Source organism: Taudactylus pleione, unplaced genomic scaffold, assembly GCF_031769625.1.
Source record: "Taudactylus pleione unplaced genomic scaffold, aTauple2 ptg000054l, whole genome shotgun sequence".
NCBI lineage: Eukaryota > Metazoa > Chordata > Amphibia > Anura > Myobatrachidae > Taudactylus > Taudactylus pleione.
The window spans coordinates 4,328,102-4,341,073 of NW_028284456.1; the positions used below are offsets into that span (position 1 = coordinate 4,328,102).

The window sequence follows — 12,972 nt, forward strand, 5'->3', positions numbered from 1 at the left end:
TCCGCATTGCTGACACTACAATCACGCTGCACATGGGTCTCGCTCCCTCTGGCTGCACTCTGCAGTACTACTAAGATGGTACAGAACGTTGACAGAACTTCAGGTTAATTAGTCAACGAAAGGTTGATGCTGCCTAAGTTTGTCTTTTCCAGGCCCCCGTAGTTCCACGTTGGCCACGCATGCGCAGTAGAGTCCCGGCCCCGCAGCAGCAGTGACAGTGCCAGTGATCACCTGGAAGCAGGAAGTGGGGGGCAGAAACGCAGCAGCGTCTTTGTCACTATATATATATTTATATCTATATGTGCCGGCATACAGGCGCCAGTGTGTAAGCTGCTCTTCAGCGATCACGCAGCGGGGGGAAGACAGATAGTAACTGTATACTGCTGCCATTCCCCCATTGCTTTCCCCCTTGTAACGCTGCTGCTGATCTGTCCCCTCCACCTCCTGCAGGATGTTCAAGAAGTTGAAGCAGAAGATCAGTGAGGAGCAGTCCCCTGTACGGAGCAGCCTCAGCCCCCAACAGCAGGTAGGACAGGGGCACTGCTGGCTGCTCATGGGGAACACTCACTGCTCATTAGGTGTTTGGAAAACTAAAAATAATGACAGTAACCGGTAACAGTGCTCTGATTGGTTTACTATCCCGCTTCTACTAATAAAGAACCTGTAGGTTTCTGTAAAAGTTTTCAATCTTGTATCTGAAAATACAATGACAATGTAAGCGTTTAATATAAAAATAGTATTTATTTTGTGTAGCTTGGGGGGCAATCGTAGCTCTACATATATATGTATGTACAAACAAACTGGGGGGAGGGGGGGATGTATGAACGGGCATTAGGGGGATTAGTGGTGATACCGCTTCTCCCTCATGTATTAATGTGGGGATGGGTGGTAAATGACTGGTGCTATGCATTCCTGTCATTATCAGCGCTGCTATCTATAAGAGAGTGTGCTAATGTGCCGCCCAATGTATGAACGGTCAGTGGCCCTGACTGTTCTGACAGCTGCAGCTGTCATCCCGCTGTCACCATAGCAGAGACAGCACTGTCCCTGGCTGTGGCGTCTGCCGGATCCGGGCTGCACAGGAGATCTTGTGATGCTTGCGCAGTGGTGCCGGCTGGGATGTGAGAGAGCACTAGGCTGATGCGATGTGGGCTCTGGCGGGTTTTGCTGGAGAGGGGAGTTTTCACTCCCCCACCCCGCCAGCAGAGATGTTTATACGGAAAGGTATATTTCCCCTTCAATAGCCGTACCTGGAAGTGACGTGAACTGAGTGCGGAAGTGCAGTTTACTGCCCACACAGTCCACCAAAAAAAGAAAGTTGGCCCCTCGCAGGCTTGCTCCGCTCGCCATGCTTCGGGCTCGGTGGCTCACTACGAGGTTATATTCCCGCTCTATGCCCACTTGGATGGTAGGGAATGAAGTTGGACACTGGCTGATGATGTCAGGGTACAGAAATTGAAGGGTATCCTCTTTCATGTTTATAGACCTCGTCGGTAGTACTTCCTGCTTTGCCTTGGTAAAGAGGCGAAGCAGGAAGAGTTATAGCGACACGGTATGTGCTGCAATATGTGCTACTATAATGCATTCCCCCCCGTCATCTAAATATTTTGTTTTGACCTCCTATGATGTGCATGTTATTTTTTTGTGTATATTTTTATGATATATTATTGAAAGCTTGTTTAAATCTAGGGTACAATATGTTGCTTGTTGCCTTTTTTAATGACATGTATTTTATGATTTTATGAGTACAGTTTAAGGTGACTATTTCAATATTCAAGTGGAAATTTAAACTAGTGCAGCAGTTCCCAATCGCGGTCCTCAAAGCTCCCCAGCAGTTCAGGTTTTAGAGAGATCCATGGTTGACCACATGTGACTTAATTAGTACCTCAGTCAATTTGATTTACCACCTGTGCTCAACCATGGATATCTCTAAAACCTGAACTGTTGGGGTGCCGCGTTTGCTACACACTAGTTCAGAGGTTCCCAATCAATACAATTTTACTATTACATAGCATAGAATAACATTTCCAAATTAATTGAATGCCTCGGAGATGTTCAGGGTGTGAATAATTTATACCTATTTCTTCCACGCTGTCAAAACCCTCAGACTTTTACTTGCATATGTAAAAGTTATGAATCACTTGCAGAGGACAAATTGCAAAGATCATTTCAGAGTGTAATTTGTACATTTTATATTTGCAAGCAAAGGACCAAAAAAAAGCCTCAGCGGGTTTAAGGGAATATAGGTAACTCATTTGGAAATCAGATTCAAATAATTTAAGTATCAGATTGACTGACTGGCCTTTCAGAAAGCCAGTTATACAGGTCTGTGAGATCTACACTCCTTATTGTTCATGAAACAGGAAGCTGCTGTCATACACTAGGATCCAGGGTGTGTGTTTCAATGAATTGACATTGGCAAAATACAGAGCAATAGAAAGTATGATCATGTGGTGTAATTGTGTGCTAGGATAAACATCTATGTTCTATTTTCAGAGAGTTCATTACTTTTGGTGGTAGGTTCTATGCCAGATTGCAGAATTTTGTACAATTTTTGTCCTGAAGCTATGTCGCCTCATTTAACTTGTAACAATGTATTAAAACATAGAATGTCATGTATGTGAATTAGTCTGTAAAATTGTACATGAGCAAAATTTGGTACATGTGTTTTTTTTCTCATCTATAGCATCATTACTTTCACATTACTATATTTTGTGGTAACTATTATCTATGTTTTTGTGTAGACTAAGGAATCCTGGAGAGCTGTGTAGGAGCATAGGAAGTACAGTTTACTGAAACTAATCAGTAGAATTTAATTTACATACCATAAAAATATTGCATATAAACAGTAAATGTGTGAAGTGAGCCACAGCTGTATTGTTATCCCTTTTAGCCATTACTCCAGCTACCAGTAGCTGCCCACAAATGACAGCCGTCAATGGGTGCTTTATCATCTGTGGCTGGTAATGCTTCTACTTTCCAATAAGCATACACTTTTTCCTCCACCATCTTATTTACTCTGAATCATCCATCAATGTCTAGCAGTACATTACTTTATTGGTTGGTCCTTTATAAATAAAGGATTATAATTTTGCACCAGATAGATACTCAATCAGTCGGCTTACCTTCGTTCGGTATGCCAGGCTCCCGGTGTAGGAATAATGACAGGCGTCTGGATTTCGACGCCTAACATTAGTCCCTTGTCGGGATTGCACAGTCGGGAAGCCGGCGGTTGGCATTTCGACCATCGGCTTCCTGACTGCATACCCACTGAGAAACTCATTGTTCAGCAAACATTATCAAGTTGAGCTGTTGCAGAAGCTTCTGCCCTACATGCCTTATCAGTCACCACACTATCTGTTCTAAGCTAACCCAACTGAAAAAGTTTTAGAAATCCATTAAACATGCAATTAGACCGGACAGACCCAAACCTTTGCATACAATTGTATATGACCCATAGGCCTTTGCTCATGAGGCCTGCAACTGGAGGCTTTGGTCTTTTGATATTGGACTATATAATTTATAATTGTAAGAATATCATTAATTCATGTACAGAAATAAATACTTAGTAAACGGCAAGTATTAACTGGTTAAACTTGATAGCAGTTTCTCATTATCAGAATCCAGACTATCACAGGTTAAACCAGGAGTGGGCAATGAGCGGCCCTCCAGATGCTGTTGACCTACAAATGGCTCATTGTCCATGCAGTACTGGATTTTCATACCACAAATATAGAGGATGAGTAGAATTATGGCCCAAATAAGCAAACTGTGTCAGCCCAATCCTATTCCTTAAAATTCCTGCTTAATCCAGAGAAAACACAACAACAATCAAAAAATTAGGATGATACAGATATATAAAAGAAATTAATCCAACCTAGTGCCGTATTCAATTGGGTGCGAAAAACCAAGATCTGCGAAAAAGTATCGCCGATTGCGACTTTTCGCCTGTCGGAAAAGTATCGCCGTATTCAATTCCGTCCGCTTTTCGCGTACGCGAAAACGCAATGCAATGGAAAAGGCGAAAAAGAGTTGCCTCAGAATAGGTGGAGAAAAGAAGTGCAACATTTTTGTTTGTGGTGCAAACATGGGGAAACTTCTCAGAACCCATGGGACAGGCCCCCAAAGGACAACTGCGTCAAAAAAACCTTAAAAAACCTTAACATCCCAAAAAAGTAGTTTGAATTTGGAGGCGAAAAAGTGCAAAGAGGGTGGAAAAGTTCGCAAACTAGCAAAATAACGTACTGTGGCGCACTAAGAAGGGGTTAAGTGTTTTGGGGATTGCAGGTGCATTTTTGGGGGTGCAAATTCGCATTATTTTAAAGTTCATTTTGAAGACATTAAACCATGCTAGCACCTATTTTCATGTACCCAAATTTGACAGGAGTACTTATTTTCACAAAAAAAACTGCTTAATGCTATTCACCACTTGTGCAAAGACGCTAATTAGAAGATATTGACACACCTTAAGTACCCCGAACAGCTTTATTGGGGCTAATCGGGGGCATGTATATTGATCCCCAATGTTAGTGCATCTTTTAGGGGGTGTCACGCTGATTTCCCCAATTCTGACAGCACTTTTCGCCTGTTTTGCATTCACTGGGTTGAGTTTTCACATCTTTTGGAATTGAATTCCGCTGCTAAAACTCGCAATGTAGGCGAAAATATCGCGGGCGCGAAACTAATTGTATACGGCCCCTAATGTGGTCCAAACATCCGGATGTTTGTAGTGTTCCAAAAGCTGTAACCATATACCTTCTTTTCATAAATAACTCCCAAGCACTCGATGAGGATATGCAAAAAAGAAACAAACAAAAAGGAGCAATGTGAAGTACTGTTGAAACTCAGAGAGAAAAAAATAATATATATCCGCTTTGTGTAATGGGAAAGGAAAAGTGATGATGACACTCCTAATTGTCCAAAAATTAAAATGGAGGAAAAGGGCCTCGCCACCACTAAGATATTCTGTACAAATGTACCGAAGACTCACTTAGATAGTAAAGTGTAAATACATATAGCGGTTTCTTTAACACATAACATCACCTTGTGTCACTCAGAACAGGCTATATCATGGGACGTACCCAACTCACATGAATGCAGGTTGGGATCCACACATCAAGGTTTCTTTATACTTGATAATAACTACCATGCATTCCACGATGTAAACCATAAAATAATACTTTATTCCAATAAAAAAATATTTTCACAGCAGTGTCCAAAGTTTATAACAAGTGATAAAAAGAGATAATGCAAAAGCTAAAATAACAGGCAACAAGGTCTGGACTTACTACATGCATTGAAAAAACTTGCATACCTTTTAAAATTAACTTAAAGTTCTCTGTTAAAGTTCTTATAGATGCCCACAAATATCTGCACCAACGCCGTTTCTATCCACAATGGATCTTTTTTAAGGTGTAATGAGAGAGTGGGCTTATGAGATATTTATACTGCCTATCCGGAAGTTATGTCATTCCACAATAAACACAATGCATTATGGGAAGAATTAAAATCATGTCACATTTCATAGGATAAATACTTTACGTACTAATACAACACACAATTGTTAACAGGTTATAGGATATCTGAAGAAACGTCCTGTATAAACAGGCTAAAAATACCGGTAACGGCTGTACAAAGGACGCTGGCCGGAAGTGCTGCATTCCACACTGGCCGGAAGTGCATGTAGCGCTGCATTCCAACTTGAGTCCATGCTGGCCAGAAGTGAGTGTGTCCTAGTGACGTGTACTAGAAGTACTGCGTTCCTAATAAGACAGCAGTGCGATCCACGGTGCCGCTCTAAGACGCTGGTAGTATGGGTGCTGCATTCCACATAACCGGAAGAGTGTAACTTTCTTAGACCCGTATTCAATTTGAGGCGTTAAGTCCGGATTTGCGGTAATTTACCGCCGATGACGTCATTATCGCCTGATTTAGTTTTCCTCCGTATTCAATTTGAAAGACTTTCCGCCTAGGCGTTAAGTCAATGGAATGTAATAGGCGTTAAAGTATCGCCTATGAATGGCAGGCGTTAAAAAGTGCAGAATTGGGGTTTTGGGGTGCAACATTTCTTGAACCCCCGTGCAGCCTTCAGACAGTCCCCCAAAGGTAATCTGTGTCAAAAAAATTAAGGGCACCCCAAAAATGGACTTTGAAAAAGGGGGGGGGGGGGGGTAAAAAAAAAAAGTTGGGGGACAAAGTTCACAAATAGCGAACTTGACTCTGGGGGGGGTCCCTAAGTATGCCCCAAGTGTTATTTTCATTGCAGCTGTTTGCGGCAGGAGCTTATTCACGTTTTTTTCAACTCACTTTAGTGAGTTTAAAATATGCTGACCCCCATTTTCAAGTACCCCAAACCTGATGGGCATAGTTATTTTCCCCCCAAAAATCTTCTAAATGCTCTTCTGCAGTACTTTACAGTGGAACTACAAGTGCCAGCATGCCTGCCATTTTGCACTTGTGGAACTACAAGTGCCAGCAGACATGCGGCACCTGCAATTTCACTGTAAAATAAATAGTTAAAAAAGACAAAACACACACACTGTGTCCAGTATAAGTTTATTACACACACCTACCCATTCAAACATACTTACCTATACCAGATGTTCGGTCCCCTTGTCCACGTAGAATATCCAAAAAAGATGGCCCTGCAAAGAAAAAATCATACTCACCTCTATCCTGGAGCTGGTCTCTGCAGTAATCCACGTACTTGGCAAAAATAAAAACGACTACACGACCCACAAACGAGCTAGGAATATGTGTGTTCCCACGCATACACGTGGGCCAGTCACACCACGTGGGAACTGTCAGTAGCCGGAGCCAATCTACAGTCAGTGCGGCCGCTGATTGGCTCTCAGGACTGCCAGCTCCATGGATGTGCCGCCAGCTGGCATTCGGGAGCTATGAGTATGCGTGGGAACATACATATTCATAGCTCGTGGAACTGAAATATGGTTCCTCCATACTGAGGAGCCAGTCACATATATACCACAAATACATTATTCTAATAGAAAATATAGTAATCCTGAAAGTGCCAATAAATAATCATAGTAATACATCATAAGACTGGCAAATCCTGCAATAAAACATTAAATGAATTATTATATATAAATATCTAAAAAATGGAAAGGGATCCGATAAAATACTAATTTAAAAACCATTTTAATTCAAAATCTGAATTCATACCATCTGGTATTAAGCTTTTTAATTTAAAAATCCACTGCATTTCAGACCTTGCTAATTTCCTTCTACATCACGGTCTCTCCACTTAGATTTCACATGTTGTATCCCTATAAATTTCACAATATTGGTAGTGGAACATTCATGTTTCTTCAAGAAATGTTCTGATAAGGTGTGTGTAGTAAGGCCTTTTTTAATATTTTGTATATGCTCAGCTATGCGCGTTTTTAGTGCTCTACCTGTTCTGACCAAGTATACCAGGCCACAATCTCATTCTATTAAATAAATCACATTAATTGTGTGACATGTGATAAAATCCAAGTTTTTACAGTGAATTTAGTGATTTTGGATTCTTTGGATGGAATTGTTCTCCAGGCAATACAAGCTCCACATTGATGGAATCCTTGTGACCTTGGATTAAAGGGTTCATATGGTAGGGATCTTCGTACCAATTGGATGGTTGGAGGAAAATTGATCTGGTGTATGGTCAGCTTTACTGTTTGTGGAAATTTTTTTTTTTTTTTGTATGCTTTATAATTGTCATTATCTTTTTACAGTTGTTGTCATTTGCAACTAAGCACAAGCTAAGTGCAGACCAATTTGGTCAATTATTGTTACATATTTTATTGGAAACAATCTAATTACAACTGCTCACAATAAAAGGAGAAAAGTCTTATCTGAAATCTCTAGAGCAGTGGTCGCCAACCTTAATTGAGGCGTGAGCTACTTTAGTAAAATGAAACCTCCTGAAGAACTTCTAAAGTTGTAAAAAAAAAAATCTGGCTACTAACCGAACAATTGAAGGTCATTTAATGAAAATGAAAAAAAAAATGTTTTATAGAAAACAACAATGCATTTAATTATTACAGTGATATTGTTGTAGTTAGTAAATAGAATGTAAGCACAGGCACATTTCACTGTTAATTACCAGCTCCAAGGAGGTACGTGCAGTGGAGGAGCAAAAGATACTGTGTAGGCAGGGCTGCTGTGTGATTTTCCGGCAGGGCTGGATGGGAGTCACTAGCTCTTCCAGTGTAGTGTAGATGCCATGGATGGAACCACAGGGAAGCAAGTCAGGAGATTGCTGTAGAGGCTGCGGAAATCACCTGATGTGCGTCCCTGTGGCCCCATCCATGGCATCGATACCACAAGGGAGCACGCGCCAGAGGTCACTTCCTCCTAGTTTACTCGGCAGTACTGCAGCTAGGTGAGCTACCAAAATTAAGACCGCGAGCTGACGACCACTGCTCCCAGACTGAATATACACGGGAACCACAATAGTTGCAATTAATCTGACTTGTATCCAGAACTACTTTAGGTATAACCTTTAGCAGGCAACCAACCCTAACAGACACAGGCAGTATAGCACAGAAGGGAGCCCTACACTTTTCATCACTTAAACTTCATCAGGGGTGTCCAGAGATACTACCCTTTGGTTGAAAGAAGAAACAAGTAAGTAGTGTGGCACACTTCTATATTGTTGAGATGTGGATATGTCTGTGATGTGGATATGTTTCTGATCACTACGGGTCTGAGTCGGATTGATCTTTCCTCGTGGACATAAATAGTAATTTTTGTCATACAGCGAATGTGCGTAAGAGCGTTTGCACATTTTTGTGTCCCTATGATGGATTCTGAGTCGAATGGATTTTTGTCTCTTGTATTATTGGGGAGTACTGTATTTAATGCTTTCATATGCACAAATTCTTGCATTAGGATAAGGTTATAAATGAGGCTTCCGTGCAGGGCTGTGGAGTCGGTAAGCCAATCCTTCAACGTCTCTGTTTTACTAATAGAGGAGTCAGCATCCATCTCAGACTCAGGCCCTGAGTGTGTGCAAATGGTAATATCACATCATATACAGTCCTATTTATTATGCCCCAAAATGTTGTAAATCCTCAGAAAACTTGTCACATTGTTGAGCAACAGGGTAACGCAGCATTTATCAGATATCTGCTGTGGTTTCCATATTTGGGCCTGGTTTATGCAATGCTGATATTTACGCAGATTGACAGACTGTTTGCCATTTCGCATGCTTCAGTGCAGCAATTGTATTGCAGTTATGCTCGAACAGAGGTTTCACTCTCAAGGTGAGTGACAGGTAGTCAGCATATGGAGGAGGTTTAGAAAAACACAGGCGTGTCTGGCCGATTAAATGCCGTTTCATGGGCGTGCATAAATCAGCCAGTGTGATTTACTTTGCAGCCTGACCACTCACACAGTGTGTCTGGAGAGCCGCAGTGTTTGAGGTTGGTCAGACTTGACTTACAGGCTGCGTGACTGCCCAATCTGCATCGATGTTACCGATGTTTACGCTGTTACATGTTGTGGGACGGACATGAGAAGGCAAAAAACCCTCTGGCGCTGCTAGATTTTCAGGATTCAAGTTGAAAAAAGTCTCAATTATCTCAGTCAATAAAGTCTCATAAAAAGAAAGTCTTTCTGTGAATTTCTCTATTTGTTGTGAGATGTCCTCTCAAGGCAGATCGATGGAACTTGTCCTTTGTCATCTTGTCCAACACTGGTTTACCATGTATGTTCTGTATGTTTGTATTGCTAGAATGCACTATGATGAAAATGTCCATTCAATTTACACCTTTTGCATAGTGTTTGTTTTAAAGTTGCAGTTATGTTTATTTTGTCACAAAAGAGTAATAATTTTTACTGCTGAAACCAAATGTAATTTGTATACTTAACTGCTGTAGCATTCATATTATATACATACATACACACTTAGGACCTCATTCAGAGTCGGTCGAAGCAGCCGCACGGTCATATAGGAAAAGGGGCCGGATATGCAAATGATGCACACGCATGTTGCGTCCCTAAGGTCGGATCGTTAGCTGGCCGACCAAGGGGTGGATGCCGTCGGATCGCTAAAAATACGCCCACTTCTCGTACGCATAACACGTCATCTCCGGCTACATAAGGATTAATCGCGAGCATCGTATGCCATCGGAACTGGTCGTATAGCTAAAGGTTGACCTGACCCTCTCCTAAGCTCTGCGATCATGTCAGTGTAAAACCTCCCCTGTCACGTGTGCCATGACACTACTTTGTTAATTATGCACTCCCTTAAAACGCCGTTCGCATAATGAGGCACGCCTGCGTTCGGATCTCCACACCCCCGTTTTCAAGCACCTTCCCCTGTTACCACCCACAAACGCAATCTGTCAATCAAACTACCGACCTGGCTGTGTTCAAGGAGAGAGAAATTTCTGATCGTAGCGGCTAGTTTGCGCACGCGCATTGCGAACTGTACGCATGCACAGATCAGCGAACATCGGCTGCGTATGACCGTGCGGCCGCTTCAACCGACTCTGAATGAAGTCCTTAGTCCCTTTGTCCGGAATGCTCTTTGAATTTGAATATCTCAAAGACTAATCAAGATATTAATATTCTTTTGCAACTGATTTCAATCAGCAATAAATTACATAATTTGGAATAAAACTATATAAAATTTGATGAAAAAACCCATAATAATTGCTTTGGTATACAGTAGCTAACCTTAAACTGTCAACAAAACTACCAGAACACAGAGCCGGCACAGTGACCTGGGGGAAGTGGGATAGGGGTGGCCGCCGCCGGGTGCTGTTCTCACGCACTACTGGTGGGCTGTGCTCTCACATGGACCCGGCGCCCTAGCCATGTGCGGACACTGTTTACGTTCTGCCCAGTTCGGCTCTTCATTGTCCGCCTGGCTGCGTGACATAGCTATCACATAATGAGGGAGGGCACGCGGGCGGCACAGCACGTGAGGCTGCTGCTGTAGGGGGCGCTCTACCCTCACCTATTTTCTCCAACATGTCAATTCCAGGCTCGAAACTCCCAGCCAGTCAGTACCGGGTTTGCGCCTCAAAAGCAACATCTCTTTTCTCTGCGTTCCACGAGAGCTGCCGGCAGCCGCTGATTGGCGGGAGGCTGGGAGACGGTGAGGCGGAGTAACAGTGCATTATCATTTGCATATATAGGGGCTCAGCTTGCAATACCTCCTGGAAACAGTCCATTTTGCTTCAGAGTCCATAGCCAAATATATTTCAACATATTTCAAAACTTAGGAATGATAAATGTTAAAATAAATAATTTATTAGAAAGTTCAATTAATATTTAATATCTGGGAAAGTAAATTAAACTTGAATACTAAGGGGAATCCATTCAGAGCAAAATGAGAAAAGATGTTGGTCGCACAGAGCCTTTTCCTGACCATTCCATTCCACGCATCAGTCAGAATTGAATTATGCTCACAGTTTGAACGGGAAGCCGACGGACGTAATCCCAACCGTCGGCTTTTCGACTGTCTAATCCCGATAAGGGGTTAAATGACAGGCGTTGAAATCCCGACGCCTGTCATTTTACCTACGTCGGGAGCCTGGACCCGGCCTACCGATCGAAGTGATGCCGGGCGCGGACAGCCTGGGGGTTTTAGGTTTAGGGTACCCGGGGGGGGGGGGAATTAGGGTTAGGGCCCCCCCCCCCCGGGGGAGTTAGGGTTAGGCCAGTGGTTCCCAAAGTTTTTTGAGCTGTGGCACCCTAGAGTATCAGCATTGTTTTCACGGCACCCCTAAGCCAAAAGTTTGTTGTTATGAAATTCAGAAAAAAATGTAGTGAAGTAGTAAAATTAAGTAAATTGTGCTTACCTGTCATCCTTAGGCTCAGTTATGTGGTGGTGACAGATTTGCACTTCTGTTTGCCAACATATTTACATTACATTGACCATAAACAATTTTATTTGGTGCTGGACCACCAACCTTAGGCACCCCTGCAAGTGTCCCAAGGCACCCCAGGGTGCCACGGCACACAGTTTGGGAACCACTGGGTTAGGCACAATCATACTGAATCCGTTTGAACACGCCAGACTTGAAAAACAATGCTGGGTAATGCATAACTTTTTTTTCTAAAGCTGATCTACCACCACTTTAACTTAGTAGTAGTAGTAGTAGTAGTAGTATCCACCTCATTCCAGCAATTGTTCCATGTTACAGTTTCTAGGGCTCCTCCATTGTTCTTAAAGATACAGGGTATTCATTTTTTTAAAAAAAAAGGCATGTGTCATCCCCGTTTTGTAGGCATGCCAAGGCCAGGGTCTACATCTACTGATGCAGATTTCCTGGCCTCAGCATAGGAGTTCTGGCGGCCATTCCGAGTAAGCTGATGCTTACTCAGATGGCCGATGGTTGCAATCACCGCGAGCAATGGTGATCCGGTGCAGCACTCAGATCTGCAGTGCTGACACCTCCTGCAGCATTAACATATTTTTACATCACTGCTCTGTCTATGGATGCAATAAGATGTGATAAGCGTACAACTCTGAATCACGCCCAGGTTCTAATTTACTAAGCATTAGTGGTTCTGAATGCTGCCAAAAACTTTGAAACTAATGGGAGGGGAACCAGACATATCTATTTTTTCTATCCTTCTTTTTTTTTTTTTTTTTTTTATTCCGGTGCTAGGCTGTTTATTCCCAGTATGAAAATCCATCCTTGAAAGTAAATTTACATTAAGATGTTTTCACAATAGTTGTCTTCAGTCTGAAATGACTGTGGGTATATACAGTAAGTACAGATGTGTCCTCACTAGTTTTTACTGAAGTTGCGCCGAACAGTCTCTCTTGATGCGCCTGGTCCCATGAGACTAGCACTGGCGTCTTTTTTTTGTGTCTTTTTTTTTTTTACAAAAATGCAACTAAGTGGCAATTTGATGTGACTAGGCTCCACCAGGAGACTTTGCTGAATAATTTTATATGCAGCACTTGTATATCTGTATATCTGTGTGCATCTGTATATCTGTGTGCATCTG

At 42.3% G+C, this 12,972-nt stretch overlaps 1 protein-coding gene across 3 annotated transcripts in view; it reads left to right on the top strand.

The window, feature by feature from the left end:
• Nucleotides 1-265: 265 nt before the first annotated feature.
• The window catches only part of GOLGA4 (golgin A4), a 139,055-nt gene continuing 126,348 nt past the window's right edge, over nucleotides 266-12,972 (top strand). For all 3 annotated transcript variants that reach the window (XM_088464245.1, XM_088464254.1, XM_088464262.1), the window contains exon 1: nucleotides 266-526. In XM_088464245.1, the coding sequence (XP_088320371.1) occupies nucleotides 452-526 (75 nt within the window). In that variant the 5' untranslated portion in view covers nucleotides 266-451. The remainder of the gene's footprint in view (nucleotides 527-12,972) is intronic.